Consider the following 13,063-nt stretch of genomic DNA (forward strand, 5'->3'; position numbering starts at 1 on the left):
AGTATGTCATAAAAGTTAGTTGTCCTGACAAAAGAAAACTTTTCCGTGTAGAAGCTTCAGTTCAACCGTTAAACTGAAGCCGCCAAATATAAACCTTTATGATATTGCCGTTGAAAAAAATTAGCCGACTTCATTCCCTGTCATGGGTACAACTATCGATAACTTCGATAGCACCAATTATTGTGGCAAGCAGAATGTATTTATTTTTGCACATAATTGTGCCTTTACAGTTCGAAAGGTACTATTCATATGCCTAAATAGCCAAGACACAATCCTAACAAGTTTGAATTTATTAATACTATGTTCCCACTGACTCGTTTTCCTCATTTGATTCTCCAAAACATTTCACCGTTCACACCGAGTTGAGATTTTTTTGTTTGACAGTTACCATGGAAACTAGAAATTCACATTTACTCGAAATCCACATATATGTATCGTATGTTCAAATAATTACCGCGAGTGCACAGGGAAAACATTTTTAAGTTATTTTCACATGTGCATGTTCTTCAAAGCCTTTATTGAAACTTATTTCAAACTTATTTGAATATTTATATTTGTATGTTATTCCAAATTAGGTGGCTCCACATTCTAAAATTGATGTGTTTTTGAGGAAAACTTGTGTTTTGGACTTGATTTTTTTATATGGGGGAAACGACTCGTTTTAAGATATTTATACAGGGAAAACCTTTAAAACCCCAAAACATGCTTGGTGAGAACACCGTATAAGTTTCCACCCCTGCATCGATAAATTCGATAACCATAAGTGTGTTTTCCGTTGTCAATTAGATATTTGAGTCAACAACCATTTCCTTTTCGAAAACTTGTTCAACGATTTTCAAACAGTAACCATGCCTTTCAAAGTGTTATTAGTTTTTTTAAGTTTGGTTGTCGGCTAGACTGCAGAATCTTTTTTTGGTATGCAGTAAAGCCACCAACCTTATGATTTTGAACCGAGTACAGACTAATAGACTCGGTTATATAGATTCAGCTGCAAAGTCTTAAGTCTATACACTAACGTTAAGTTATAATTCATAAATTTATATACCTCTATAACATTACATACCATATTTATGCAACACTGGAATGTTCGCACAAAATAACACACATGTACATTGTAAAATTAGAAAAATATCTTGTAAGGAAGCTATTTTTTTTACTTCATTTTTATTTTATTCTGGCTGTACTGTATTGTTCATTATTCGATCGACTTTTCAATAAATTCTCAATTAATTAAAGCTAACAACATAATACCTATAATTAAGAAGGCATTACCAAAGTACATATATCCACTACTGCTACAATCTAAATTATTCACCAAGATCGAATATTGGGCACTAATGGGTGTAGGGCAGGCCTCATTAGAACATGACACTTGAGAGATTTCAGCAAATCCCTGTGATTGTACAGAAATATATAAAGGTGGACATTCGAGTAGGTTATCATAGTCCATGCACATTTCTGTAAGATCATAACTAAAATCATTGGATGTAATTTGCTTGCAATCTTGGCCTTCTGTAAAAGGGGACATAGGATTTCTATAGGGCAAGGCTATTTTTCTCGATGTGCAAATAATAAAAGCTATTGAACTTATGGGTTTTACTTTCATGTAACGCATGCTACCTTCATTATAGAAAAAGTTTGCAGACATTCGATAAAAGTTAATCTTTCCCAGATCTAGATGTTGAATTAAATTATTAGAACCTTGGCTTTCCGATATCCATAGAGTGTTACAACGGGGATTTGTTAGACGTCTTTGTACTAAAATGGAAATATCTTAATATTGGAGCATAGTCATTTGGATATTCATCAAACTTCTTTGTATCCTCTTTATTACAGGAACAGCACTCTGCTCTACACTGCGGTCTGAATCGAGTAAATACAAGTCTTCTCTTGGATTGGATACATATTCCATGAATCTTATTACAGCTCCGCCAGCATAGAATATTATTTTCAAATCGGGTATTGTAGAGTTCAAACCCTGGATATAATTTTCACAATAGTAAAAATCATACTCGTGAACAAATGCTATAGGGCTGGGTACAATGAGAGAAATTAGGGACCTCCCTCCCAGAGATCCACTCTCATGGTCAGCATTAAGAATATCTTCGGCCAGATCTCGAGATTTGCTTAATATTATGGGTAAACTAAAGCCATTGCGATCTAAAAGTAAATCATAAAAGCAAGTCCAACAGCACTATGCGAGAGACTTACGGCATGAATGTGTGGATGCATTCCATTTGGCATAGAAATCTGTAATGGAAAAAGTCCTATTGACCATGATGCTACCATCTCGAGCCGATAATAGAGTAACAGAGCTTCCATGGGGATGTATATTCAAGCGATTCACCACATAGCTGTATACGTAAGAGAGGTAAGTGAAAAGTTATGCACGTATATACACCATGTTTTTATTTACTTAAGATAGTCCACCACACGGTAGTATTCCCATGAGGTATCCAGGAAAATGAATATATCAGTCATTATTGTTGAGTTATTCGAAATATCCATGGGCTCTGAATTTTCGCTGGAGCTGTAATTGCTGATGAAAGCTTTTGAAGGCAAGACGAAATAATTGAATACTAATTGCAATTAAGAATAATAACTCAATGGTTTGAAGAAATACCTCTGTCGGCCCTTCCAAAGGCAAAGAGCCTGTTTAATATGTGATTTAGGTTAGGTTTGGTTTTATTGCAAAGAAACAACTCTCAAATTTAGAAATAGGTATTAAGTTTTAATATTTTATACTTAGATCATAAACTAAGCTATACAAATATGTTTAACATAGACACTGGCAAACGATTGCAAAAAGTACAAAAAAGGAAAAAAAAGGATTTGTTCTGTGATGTGGAGGGGTGGGTGGTGTGATTTGTGATAGTGAATCTTAGTAAAAATAATCGTAAACCTAGCTAAAGTCTAGCCAGCTACTCGTTATGTGCCAACTACTCAGCTAAAATAATTGACGGAGCAAGTAGGCCAAGAGGACAGTGACAAAACTGGCCGCTAGACCAGCAACTCCGCTGTAGCAACCTAAATTCACTACGGACACTATATAACGTGTTTGATCGGGCGTCTGGCAGGCAGCATCGGTACATGGAGTGGTCTGTGTTGTACTACTGGCTGGTGCTTGAACAGATACATAGAGCGGAGGACACTGGTGGATTGTCCAGTAGCCACTGCAAGCTGCCGATAAGTCATACGAGAATGTATTGCCTTGGAGTTGACCACAGGTTTGATCGCTACTCGATGTTGATGAGTTCTGTTGCGGTAACACTATGGAGCGGGAAGTACATATTGTGTATTGCACTGAAGAAGATTGGGATTGTATATTCAGATAACGTCCATTGGCGGCGCCATAGAAATAGTTGGGTGACATGCGATAGAAATTTATTACACCCGGACGTACATATTGAGCCATCTGGTCAGTGCCCGATGTTGAACTGTACCAAGCAGCTCCACAACGTGGATTAATAATCTGACGCGGAACTGTTAAAAAAAAAATAATTGGGTCAAAGTTTACTCGTGTTTTGGGGAAATAAATTCTACCACTTACTTTTTTTGATTCGCATAACTACGGGACCACCTGCAGTAGCAGCATTTGTTCCTACACTCAAGGGGAACAGATCCTGTGTAGGATCTTGTACAAACGATGAGAATCGACTAACCGTACCACCAGCATAGTAAATGAAACGCAAGTCAGGCATTTGCTCACCGATATACTGCAACTGGGTAGTAGCATAACTTGAGTCGGTGGCACTGATCGTAGTCATGTAGGGCATAAGTAAGACAACCTGGGAAAGACCACCCACTGAAATATTAGTCTGCTGAACATTCATGTAGTTGTAGGTGAGATTTTGAACCGTCTTCAAGACATTGGGTAAATTGAAGCCCTGGACAACTGAGAAAGAGAGGAGAGAGGGCATTAACTTGGCACATGTAACTCATATGTCCTTAACTTACATGTTGCATGGGTGGTGACATTCCATGCCTCAAATACATCGGATATGTAATTGGTGGTATTGACAATAACAGAGCCATCCTGGGCAGCCAAGAGAGTTACGGAACTTGCATAGGGATTGATGTTTAGGTTTTCCAAGACATAACTGAAAGGACCAAGAAAACAGATAAGAGATATGCAGAGCCAATGGCTGGAGAGATCGCAACTTACTTGACGTAATCAACGATTTGGTAGTAGGGCCACGATGTATCCAGGAAGACATAGATGTTTGTCATGGGAGTAATGGATAAAGATACATCCTGAGGCAGGGCACCACTAACGGTACACGAGAGATCATTCATATTCGCTAAAATAGAAAATTAGCCCTTGAGAAAATGGGAAATATTCTAAACAAAGATTAAAATAATTCCGGTCTATGCCATGTTTGGATCCTATGCCATTCCTAAATAGGGAGTAATGGCTTTGAAAACTATATCTAGTTTTAGTTGTACATTTTCACAAACTCTTTCCGAGAGTATTTAATCAAACCATTGATAGATAATCTGATATATGCTACTTACGTATATATGCACCCAAGGCACTGGCAGCAGAAGCAGCAAAATTGGCTATAGCATCAGGAGATAATGTAACACGCAATTGCATCTCCCTATCCAATACCTGAGCAAAGGCTGAGGCTTGTACATTTAGCGTGGTAGGTTGAATATTTTGTTGGAAGTAATATGCACGACTGCAGGCCATTATACCCGAATTAAGAACTCCATCCAGTGAGTAGTACATCCTTAAGAGTTGGGATAACTTTAAGTTGGATACCTGCTGCCGCCAGGTGCCAATGTTCAAGGCAATGATGAGACCATCCAAACCACCGCGAATTTCGGCATCAGTCATTTCCATATTTTGCCTTTGACTAAGGAAATACCATTTGGGCATCACGGTGCTATTCCAAGCACCACTTGCACCCACTGTTGCTTGCCCTGTACCAGAGACTGGGACTTGGACCAATGCCACTTCCGCTAAATCACCTGCTAATGTAGCAGCATATCGATTATCTACACTGACAGTGGCTACTTGTGGCATATTCTGTTGATAACCAGGACGCCGCGAAGCTAATGCAAGTAATGATCTCAATTGGACAGTTTGTGGTTGCAGACCTGCAGCTATGCCAGCAATCAAATTACCAGCAGCTACATTACCCCATTGCGTACGGATAACTCCATTTTCAACAGGACATTGACTAATGGTGTTCGAGTCGCTGCCTGTATAACCATTTCCAATATCATCCCAGTAGTCATATTGGACTTGCTTCTGGGATCCAGGGGCAGTTTTCCTGCCCGACTTTAATTGCATATCATCCAAAATCTCAACATCACCTACGAAATTGTTACGTCTCTGCTGGGGTGAGGCTCGGGGCAAACGCTGAGCTCTGTATTGCGAGAGATTATTGCAGACTTGGTTCTCGTCTCCTCTGACGTCAGTGTTAAATGAACTAGAGAGCATGAAGTGCAAGGAACATCTCTCCTCCATGGTTAGAGTGCTGTTGGGGAAACGCATAGCATTTCCGGGTATCAAACGAGACAGTAAAATACGAAACTTGGGAAATTGAAATCCTGTAGGACTGTAGGGAAGAACTCCTGCCGTTGCCACAACTCCTTGCGCTCTCTGTATGCCATCCTGTCGGAATCGATGTAACAAGGCTATGGACAACTGTGTAATATCCTGATCAAATCCATAGGAATTTTCAACTTTCTCAATTAATGTGATCAGTGTCTCCAAATTGTAGGGTAAGCGATTGTCGCGATTCATAAAGAAACTGGTATTGTAACATTCCACCAGAGATGGAGGAATTTGTAACTGGGCATTCTCCTGGGCTTTTGTAGGACCTATGCAGCAACATAGATACACTAAAGCTACAGTTGCCAAACTAACGTTGGCTAATTGTCGTATAGACCTAAGCATTTTACGCTTATCCGTCGGAAATTTTCTAAAAGTCTTGTAACTTTAACCTGTTGGAAACCTGTAAAGAGATGGAAGAAAATCATATTTGACAATTATTTAAAATCGATGTGACATTGGTTTGCTCTTGACCATTACTTTATAGATCAATCAAACACCTTGTAATTCTTCGAATCCCTAAATATGTTGCAATAACGACTTAATTAGTTCAGGGTTAATACAATATGTGTAAATGTTAAACAAATAATTTTTCAACGTCATGTATCGATGGCATGTCTGCTTGGTATACCATTTTTCCGGCTGACTTAGTCAGCATTTGGACACAAGTGTATTCAGTTATCAGCCCAAAAATATCGATAAGACATTAGGTTTGTTCTTTGGTAAATGATATCACCCACATCCATGATTATTTGATTTACAACGAAGTGATATCATTGTCCAAATACTGCCCAAGGTATTGGTGTAATTTCACAGAACATTTTGTTTCTGATTTAATTACGAAATTAATTTATTCAATTAGTTTTTAAACGTAAATACATTTTTAATGATAATTTTTAATTGATTTAATTTAAAAATTTAATAGATTTTGATTGCAAAGCTGAATAAATTGTTTAATTGACACAACCAATTATTTTGCTGAACTTCGTCTCCTTTTTCCGATTACTGTTTTGTTCGATTCAATTAAAGTGCCTATGATTTTTCAAGGATTTGATCCAAATTTAGTAAACCAATGAATATTATGAAAAATTTTTTATAATTTATTTTGGTGAAGATTGCCACTGACGGACCTATCACAGGAATAGTTATAGACCAGATCAGTACTCCAGTTTGTCGCAATTTTAAAGTTTCATTTATTGTCTTCTATACTCTCTGGACATTAAAATCATATTGGATGTACGAGTACATATTAACGAAACCACAATTATCGGAATTATCTATTGTTCGATAAATTCCCAAAGTTGTTCCTTTTTGGTGCGATTCGGATGCACAAAATAAAAAAGCCTCCTAAGAGTTTTTCCCAAAGTTGTTCATTAGGACCTGTCTATGGGTTGGTCTTAGAAATTTGTCCCAGGACGGGTCCTTAGGAATGAGGTCAAGCACATCAGTAACTAGTCATTTACCGGTCCTGGGGTAGATGCATTTCGCCTAGGGTTGTCTATAATTTTCTTAACTGCTATTATTTTTAATTTTGATTAAAAGTGAATTGTATCAGTTTATTTTTTAATTGATTATGTCTTCAGCTTCAATCAATTTTTTAATTAGAAAAGATTTGATGATATGATATTTTCTAAAATTTAACTAATTTTATGAAGACTTCTTGAGATTTTCTAAATTGCTTTCTTGATAGCTGTCAGAAACCCGATTTTGCATATTCGTTCTTTTGGAAGCTAATGTCTGACATATTCCATGACAAATTTTCATACAAATTTTCAATTGTGAGATGCATTTTGGAAGCACTTCCCAAAGAGTCTTACATTCACATCTAAACAACATCTGGAAGCAAACCAAGTTGTATATCGGACTTCCTATGCTGTGGAAGTATTGGTGAAAAATGAAAGAATTTGCTTACATACCTGTACTGATCAAAACATACCCTAAATATCTTCATATTATATCCAATAATTGCTAATAATTGATTTTATTCCATTGTACAACTACTGGTGCAAATTTTATGATTCATTTCCTGCGAATGGTGTTCAATTCGTTATTTTTGTAAGATACATTTTTTTATTATGCCATTTTATGTTCTAAAAGCACCAGTAGAGCATTTTGATCCACCCATAGATACCACCGAACACTCACACCAAAACAATCTTATCACACACGCACACACACACACATACTCTCATATCTATGTTGTAACCAGGAGAAGGTGAATGAATGAGGAATATGTTAGATGGGTAAAGAACCTTGGTTTCACTTGTGTCTATTTTTCATCACCGACCACTAGGTATGACTAACCGCAGTAAATATTAAATGCGATTTTAATACCGACCGACTGATATGTTATCAATTGGAGCAGCATTAACGACAAAAAAATCTGCGATAACACAAAATATTTACTAAATTCCTTTTGCTTTTAGTGGAAAGGGAACTGGTAGCATAGTTATATTGGCAATATAAAACAAAGTTATTTTCTAAAAATGTTAACCAGTGTATGATTTCTTCACTTTTTGTAATTTTCCCAAGATCATTTGATTATTGCACAAAACACTTTTATATTTCGGATATTTAGCGAATAGTTTCATATTTTGTATCTTTTTCTGGTTTATGTTTTACTCAACTAATGTATTATTTCACCGAATTTTAATTCTTTTTCCTTATGTTGCAGAATTACCTTCTATCGCCACCTGTTTCAAAAGTCGTACTAAAGGCGATATAGGCCACGATAGTCTCACCTAACTGTATGCTTTCTCATATTCTCCAAAACACTATGCTCCGTTGTAATCTCTCCACTAAAGAGGGGGTGAGCGCATTTCTAAAGATAAGATTAGATAAGGAGGCAACAACAAGTGAACTCATGAAACACAAATCATATTGCCACTCTAGAAATGCCTTTGCTGTTTATAAAATCCAATAGGGAGGCATTGGGGATTGAATGTGATATGAATTCGCATAGTTGACAGTGGGAGAAAAATCATTCATACTAAGACGATTAATGTGATCGTGTAGGTTTTGTAAATTAAAGCTTCCATTGTATTAAGAACATATTACAAATATTCAATCATGGCAGTTTGAATATTTTGTCACTTGTCAAAATTTCTGCCTCTCGTCTCCTTTATGTTAAATGCAATTGTCAAACTAACCAAAACTCATTTGCTGGCATTTAGATTCCAGTTCAAATTATATTTTCGAAATATTCCATATCCGAAACATACTATGACGATCTCTTCTTGAACGTAATTGTTTGGTCGGTATGGATGCCAAAAAAAAAAAAATCTTAGGAATATATTTTTCGAAGCTTATTCTTAGAGTTAACCATTTTGACTGGAATTTCAATTTATTTTTATAACTCTACAATACATACACTGATCTAATAAAAGTAATTTATTGTCTTATGTGCGTAGAGTGCGTCTATATTGATTGTTGGTAACTGCTTGTGAGGCTCGACGGTTAATTTAAGTATCTGATAACACTAACTGTTAGTATCTTTCGATTAATATCGTATGTATGGATTTTGAATACAATATGGGAAATTTGTTTTATTTGAAATATTTTCATTTGAACAGAGAAGAGAAAAACAAAACAAAACAAAACAAAATAAATGCTATGGCATCTCCATCACAAATATTTGGCAATTGAAGACACTTCTTTTTGTGTTAGATTCCAAATATTATTCAACTAAAGCTTTATGGCTTGAAATTTGGGAGACGACCATGGGGACACATAAAAGCAATGGATTTGTAGACATTCTGTGACAAAAATATATTTCAAATTCCTATTGTTATGCTGTTCAACAATCAGACAGCTTTGATAAGACCACCCCACGAATACAACAGAGCATTACTTCAATATTTTGGTAAGAAAATAATTTTTGCTACATTAAAATAAAGTAGACAAAAAAAAAAAACGAAATAAATGTATCCCTAAGTCTAAACACTGTATAAACCCCTCAAGAAGCAAATAAATAAAAGACAGTATTTAGAAATATGAATGCTGCTAGCACTACTTTTGCAGGTCTATGTTGTGATGTGTCTGCTAAAAAAGGATGCCATAGTCGATATTTGGCAACCCTTACCCGTTTGAATTTACAATGACAACATTTTTGCTAAATTACGAAAATGTACAGCCCACACCTTGTCGATGCAAAGGGTGTGATTTTACGTGTGACAGAGAACTGGAAAATATGGAGTATATGTTAGTTAAGAAAGGCATATTAAAACCTATAAAAGCTTCTTTTGTTCTTGTTATAGTTCGGTTTATATAGAGGAGTCCAAAGATAATTTTGAATCGATATGAACCAATTTACGCCGAATCGGATGCTCCTCCTCCAAGAGGTTTCGGAGGCCAAGGGGTTTCAGAGGTCAAATCTGGGGTTCGGTTTATATGGGGGCTATATTTAATTATGGACCGATATGGACCAATTTGTGCATGGTTATTAGAGGGCACATACTAATTTTTCATATCAAATTTCAACCGCGTCGGATGAAATTTATTCATTCAGGAGTGCTGAGGTCAAATCTGCGGATCGTTTAATAGGTGGGCTATATGTCTAATTTTTGCATGTTTGTAAGAGGGCATATACTAACATTATGTACCGAATTTCAACCGGACTGGATGAAATTTTCACTTTCAAGAAGCTCCAGAAGTTAAATCTGGGGTCGGTTTATATGGGGGCTATACCTAAAGATGGTCCGATGTGGCCCATTTGCAGTGCCATCCGACCTAGATCAATAAAAACTACTTGTGTCGAGTTTCAAGTGAATAGCTAGTTTCGTTCGGAAGTTAGCGTGATTCCAACAGACGGACGGACGAACGGAGAGCTGGACTGATGGACGGAGACAATATTTCGATGCGTTACAAATGGAATAGCAAAGCTAAGTGTGGATGATGAAAATAAAAAGTAAAATTGTTAAAAAATGTCTTCAGTTTATTTTTTTATTGCAATACATACTTTTAATGGATGGATATTAGTGCATGGGAAAATATTCGACAAAGTCCAAAAATTTCTTTATCGCCAACTTCCAGCTTCACCAGAGAGTCTAAAACATCCCTAATATTTCTTGAATTGATCTGTATTTGTATAAATATCGATCGATAATTTATATCATGCCATTGTTAAAGACACTTTGCAATCATTTTATTTTGATATGCAAGTGTCAGAAATAACTTTTTTTCTTAAATTAAAAATCACAAAAACATCTAAATATACAAATAAAGATAGATGGATGGCTGACTCTTTAAATTTGAAGATATTTTGTTAATATTTGCCACCCCCCCCCCCCCCCCCCAATCCGTCTTAAATGGATGGATAGAAAACAGGAAGGATTTGTTTGGTGTTTTGTGTGGACGTTGTTTTCGCACCTTATTAAATATTAATGTTTTCCCATTGCTGTTTCAGTCTCCAGAGCGTGGGTGGGCGCCTTGCAGAAAGTTCGGCATTTTCATTTGGGCAAAAAAAAAAAAGTGGAAAAAACAACCTCAAAATAAATCAGAACCGCAGACAGTTTTGTTGGAAGCGACATAATGTCAACAAACGGTTTAACATTAATTTGTCGCATTTTGGTTTCAGTGCATCCAACCACATCGTAAGGCAAAACGGGAGCTGTGGCTGCTTTATCTCCCTCCTAGTGAAGCCAGTGCCCTTAGCTGACAATAGGTATGCAGCAGTGCCTGACAGTTGTAGTCGTCATCGTTACTCTAACAAAAGGATAACGCAGATCTTTGCAATTGGCGCCTAGTTGGTGAATTATTCACTGGGATAAATTTGTGTTTTTGGATTTCTTTATATCTGCGGTAAACAGCGGATTAAATTTATGGAAATAGGCTGCGTTATGAATACTATTTCCCAGATAGTAAATGCCCTAAGTTTTGAGACAAAGATCGAATTCGACTTTTTGTAATTTTCAAAATCGATTGTTCGATTAATTTTTTTTTAATCGAATATAATCGAATTTTGATGTTGGCCAAAGCCTATTAGTGGAGTTTTAACTTTTTGATTATCATTAGAATTATTATTTCCACGGAAGTGTGGCATACGGTTATATCCCCTTTACATCATTGCGATTGATAAAAACCGATTTAAATCGTCAAATAGAATTAAATGATTTTGTGCAACTTCCATATTGACTTTCTCCATACTCATAATTTTTCTCCATCCGTGACATACTTATAAAAAAATACATATATTGTCTCCCTTTGACCATTTTGGAAAAAATGTCTTGTTTACAATTTAATTACATGGTACCTTCTTGGTTTCTGGTTTTCCATCGCGAATGGTGTTATCTGCTTTTTTCCCATGTAGCATTTATAGAGGGTAGTTTACGTAATTTTAGGGAACCGGTTTCTTCCATACCCCTCATAAGTGCTAATTGTTTGCTTATTTGTTAATTTCTGAATAGGTTCACCATTGACCCAAGGTCAGTTTGTTGAAGAGTGAAATTGAATCATTTACAGTTTGGTTTTGTTAGGCTTGGTGGTGGTGGCGACCACGTGACAAAATGGTACGGTGTACACAGGTACCCGTACATAAAACAATGGACAGGGGATCTTTGATATCCCAGTGAATACAAGGAAGTGTGGTCAGTTTTATTGGTGTAATGTATGCAATATGACTCTATTGGTGGTCAGTAGTGCTCATGGCCATAATAAGTCCATAAAGAGAAGGGTATTTGTTTTTGCAGCTAATTGAGTGTGTAATCGCATTTGTTTTTTTATGCAACAAGTAGCTTTGGTTAAGAACTGTGCAGAAACTGGTTCCATCACATGCTTCCAGATATGTTTACAAACCGGAAATGGACTAAGTGGACACTCGTCTCGGACATGTTATGTGTTTATGTGTCAAATTAATATGTTGCTTTGGTAGGGGTTAACCGCAATCCCTTTGCATAGGAAGGAGTGAGGCGAGATGCGGACTATTTCTATATCAATATTCATTTGACATGCACAGATAGGGAAGCGTGGAAGATGACGAACTATTAACAATATTGGAAACTTTGTAATTTTCAGAATATTGTCCACCTGTTGGCATTTGACTGAGATGGCTACACTGAAAAAAATATTGTCGTGAGGCCAAAGATTTCATGTCCTTAAAATACGAATGCAAATTTTGCTTAGCATAGAAGACGCATTTCTCTAGTATAAAGTTTTCTTTCTTGTCCAAAAGCCGATAAACTTTTCAATGAAGTCGTATTGTCCTTATAATTAAGTGATTTAACTTCCAAATGGGTATCATAACATGAAAGAAAAAATTTTTGGACTAAGGTCAACTTGACTTTAATAGTTCAGAAAATGTCTTTAAAATTAATGAAATTGTCTTTATATTTGTTGTCTTTTTGCATCTTAACTACAAAGCAAAAAATCGTTCAAAACTAGGACATGTTTTTCAAGACCTTATTTTAAAGAAGTTTTTTACTTGAAACATAGCATAATTTCTCCTGGAAGTCGAGTCTGAATTTGGAAAATAAAGTTGTCGTTTACTCGTTTTTAAAGGACTTT

General features: G+C 36.2%; 1 protein-coding gene across 3 annotated transcripts; it reads right to left on the minus strand.

Moving 5' to 3' along the window:
• Window positions 1-1,133: 1,133 nt before the first annotated feature.
• Window positions 1,134-8,322, minus strand: LOC142241195 (uncharacterized). Of its 3 annotated transcripts, none has more exons than XM_075312940.1 (6): window positions 8,244-8,322; window positions 4,516-5,966; window positions 2,417-2,549; window positions 2,212-2,354; window positions 1,813-2,160; window positions 1,134-1,758 (listed from the first exon to the last, which is right to left on the minus strand). In XM_075312940.1, exons 2-6 carry the CDS (start codon window positions 5,906-5,908, stop codon window positions 1,223-1,225), a joined length of 2,553 nt encoding a protein of 850 aa, XP_075169055.1. In that variant the 5' UTR covers window positions 5,909-5,966; window positions 8,244-8,322; the 3' UTR covers window positions 1,134-1,222. The 3 variants fall into 3 exon arrangements, with proteins under 3 accessions (XP_075169055.1, XP_075169053.1, XP_075169054.1); XM_075312938.1 differs by lacking the exons at window positions 1,134-1,758; window positions 1,813-2,160; window positions 2,212-2,354; window positions 2,417-2,549 and adding exons at window positions 2,711-3,483; window positions 3,551-3,895; window positions 3,958-4,100; window positions 4,166-4,301; XM_075312939.1 differs by lacking the exons at window positions 1,134-1,758; window positions 1,813-2,160; window positions 2,212-2,354; window positions 2,417-2,549; window positions 8,244-8,322 and adding exons at window positions 2,711-3,483; window positions 3,551-3,895; window positions 3,958-4,100; window positions 4,166-4,301; window positions 6,044-6,167.
• Between the last annotated feature and the right edge of the window lie 4,741 nt (window positions 8,323-13,063).

Source organism: Haematobia irritans, chromosome 5 (genome assembly GCF_050003625.1).
Source record: "Haematobia irritans isolate KBUSLIRL chromosome 5, ASM5000362v1, whole genome shotgun sequence".
In the NCBI taxonomy this organism is placed as follows: domain Eukaryota; kingdom Metazoa; phylum Arthropoda; class Insecta; order Diptera; family Muscidae; genus Haematobia; species Haematobia irritans.

Excerpts from the sequence above, each read along its gene's own strand:
- LOC142241195 (XM_075312940.1), bottom strand. The coding sequence starts at position 5,908 with ATGCTTAGGTCTATACGACAATTAGCCAACGTTAGTTTGGCAACTGTA. Across the intron at positions 2,161-2,211 it reads TGCATCCACACATTCATGCC|ATCGCAATGGCTTTAGTTTA; the intron begins GTAAGTCTCTCG and ends ATTTACTTTTAG. Across the intron at positions 1,759-1,812 it reads AATAAAGAGGATACAAAGAA|TACAAAGACGTCTAACAAAT; the intron begins GTTTGATGAATA and ends TTTCCATTTTAG.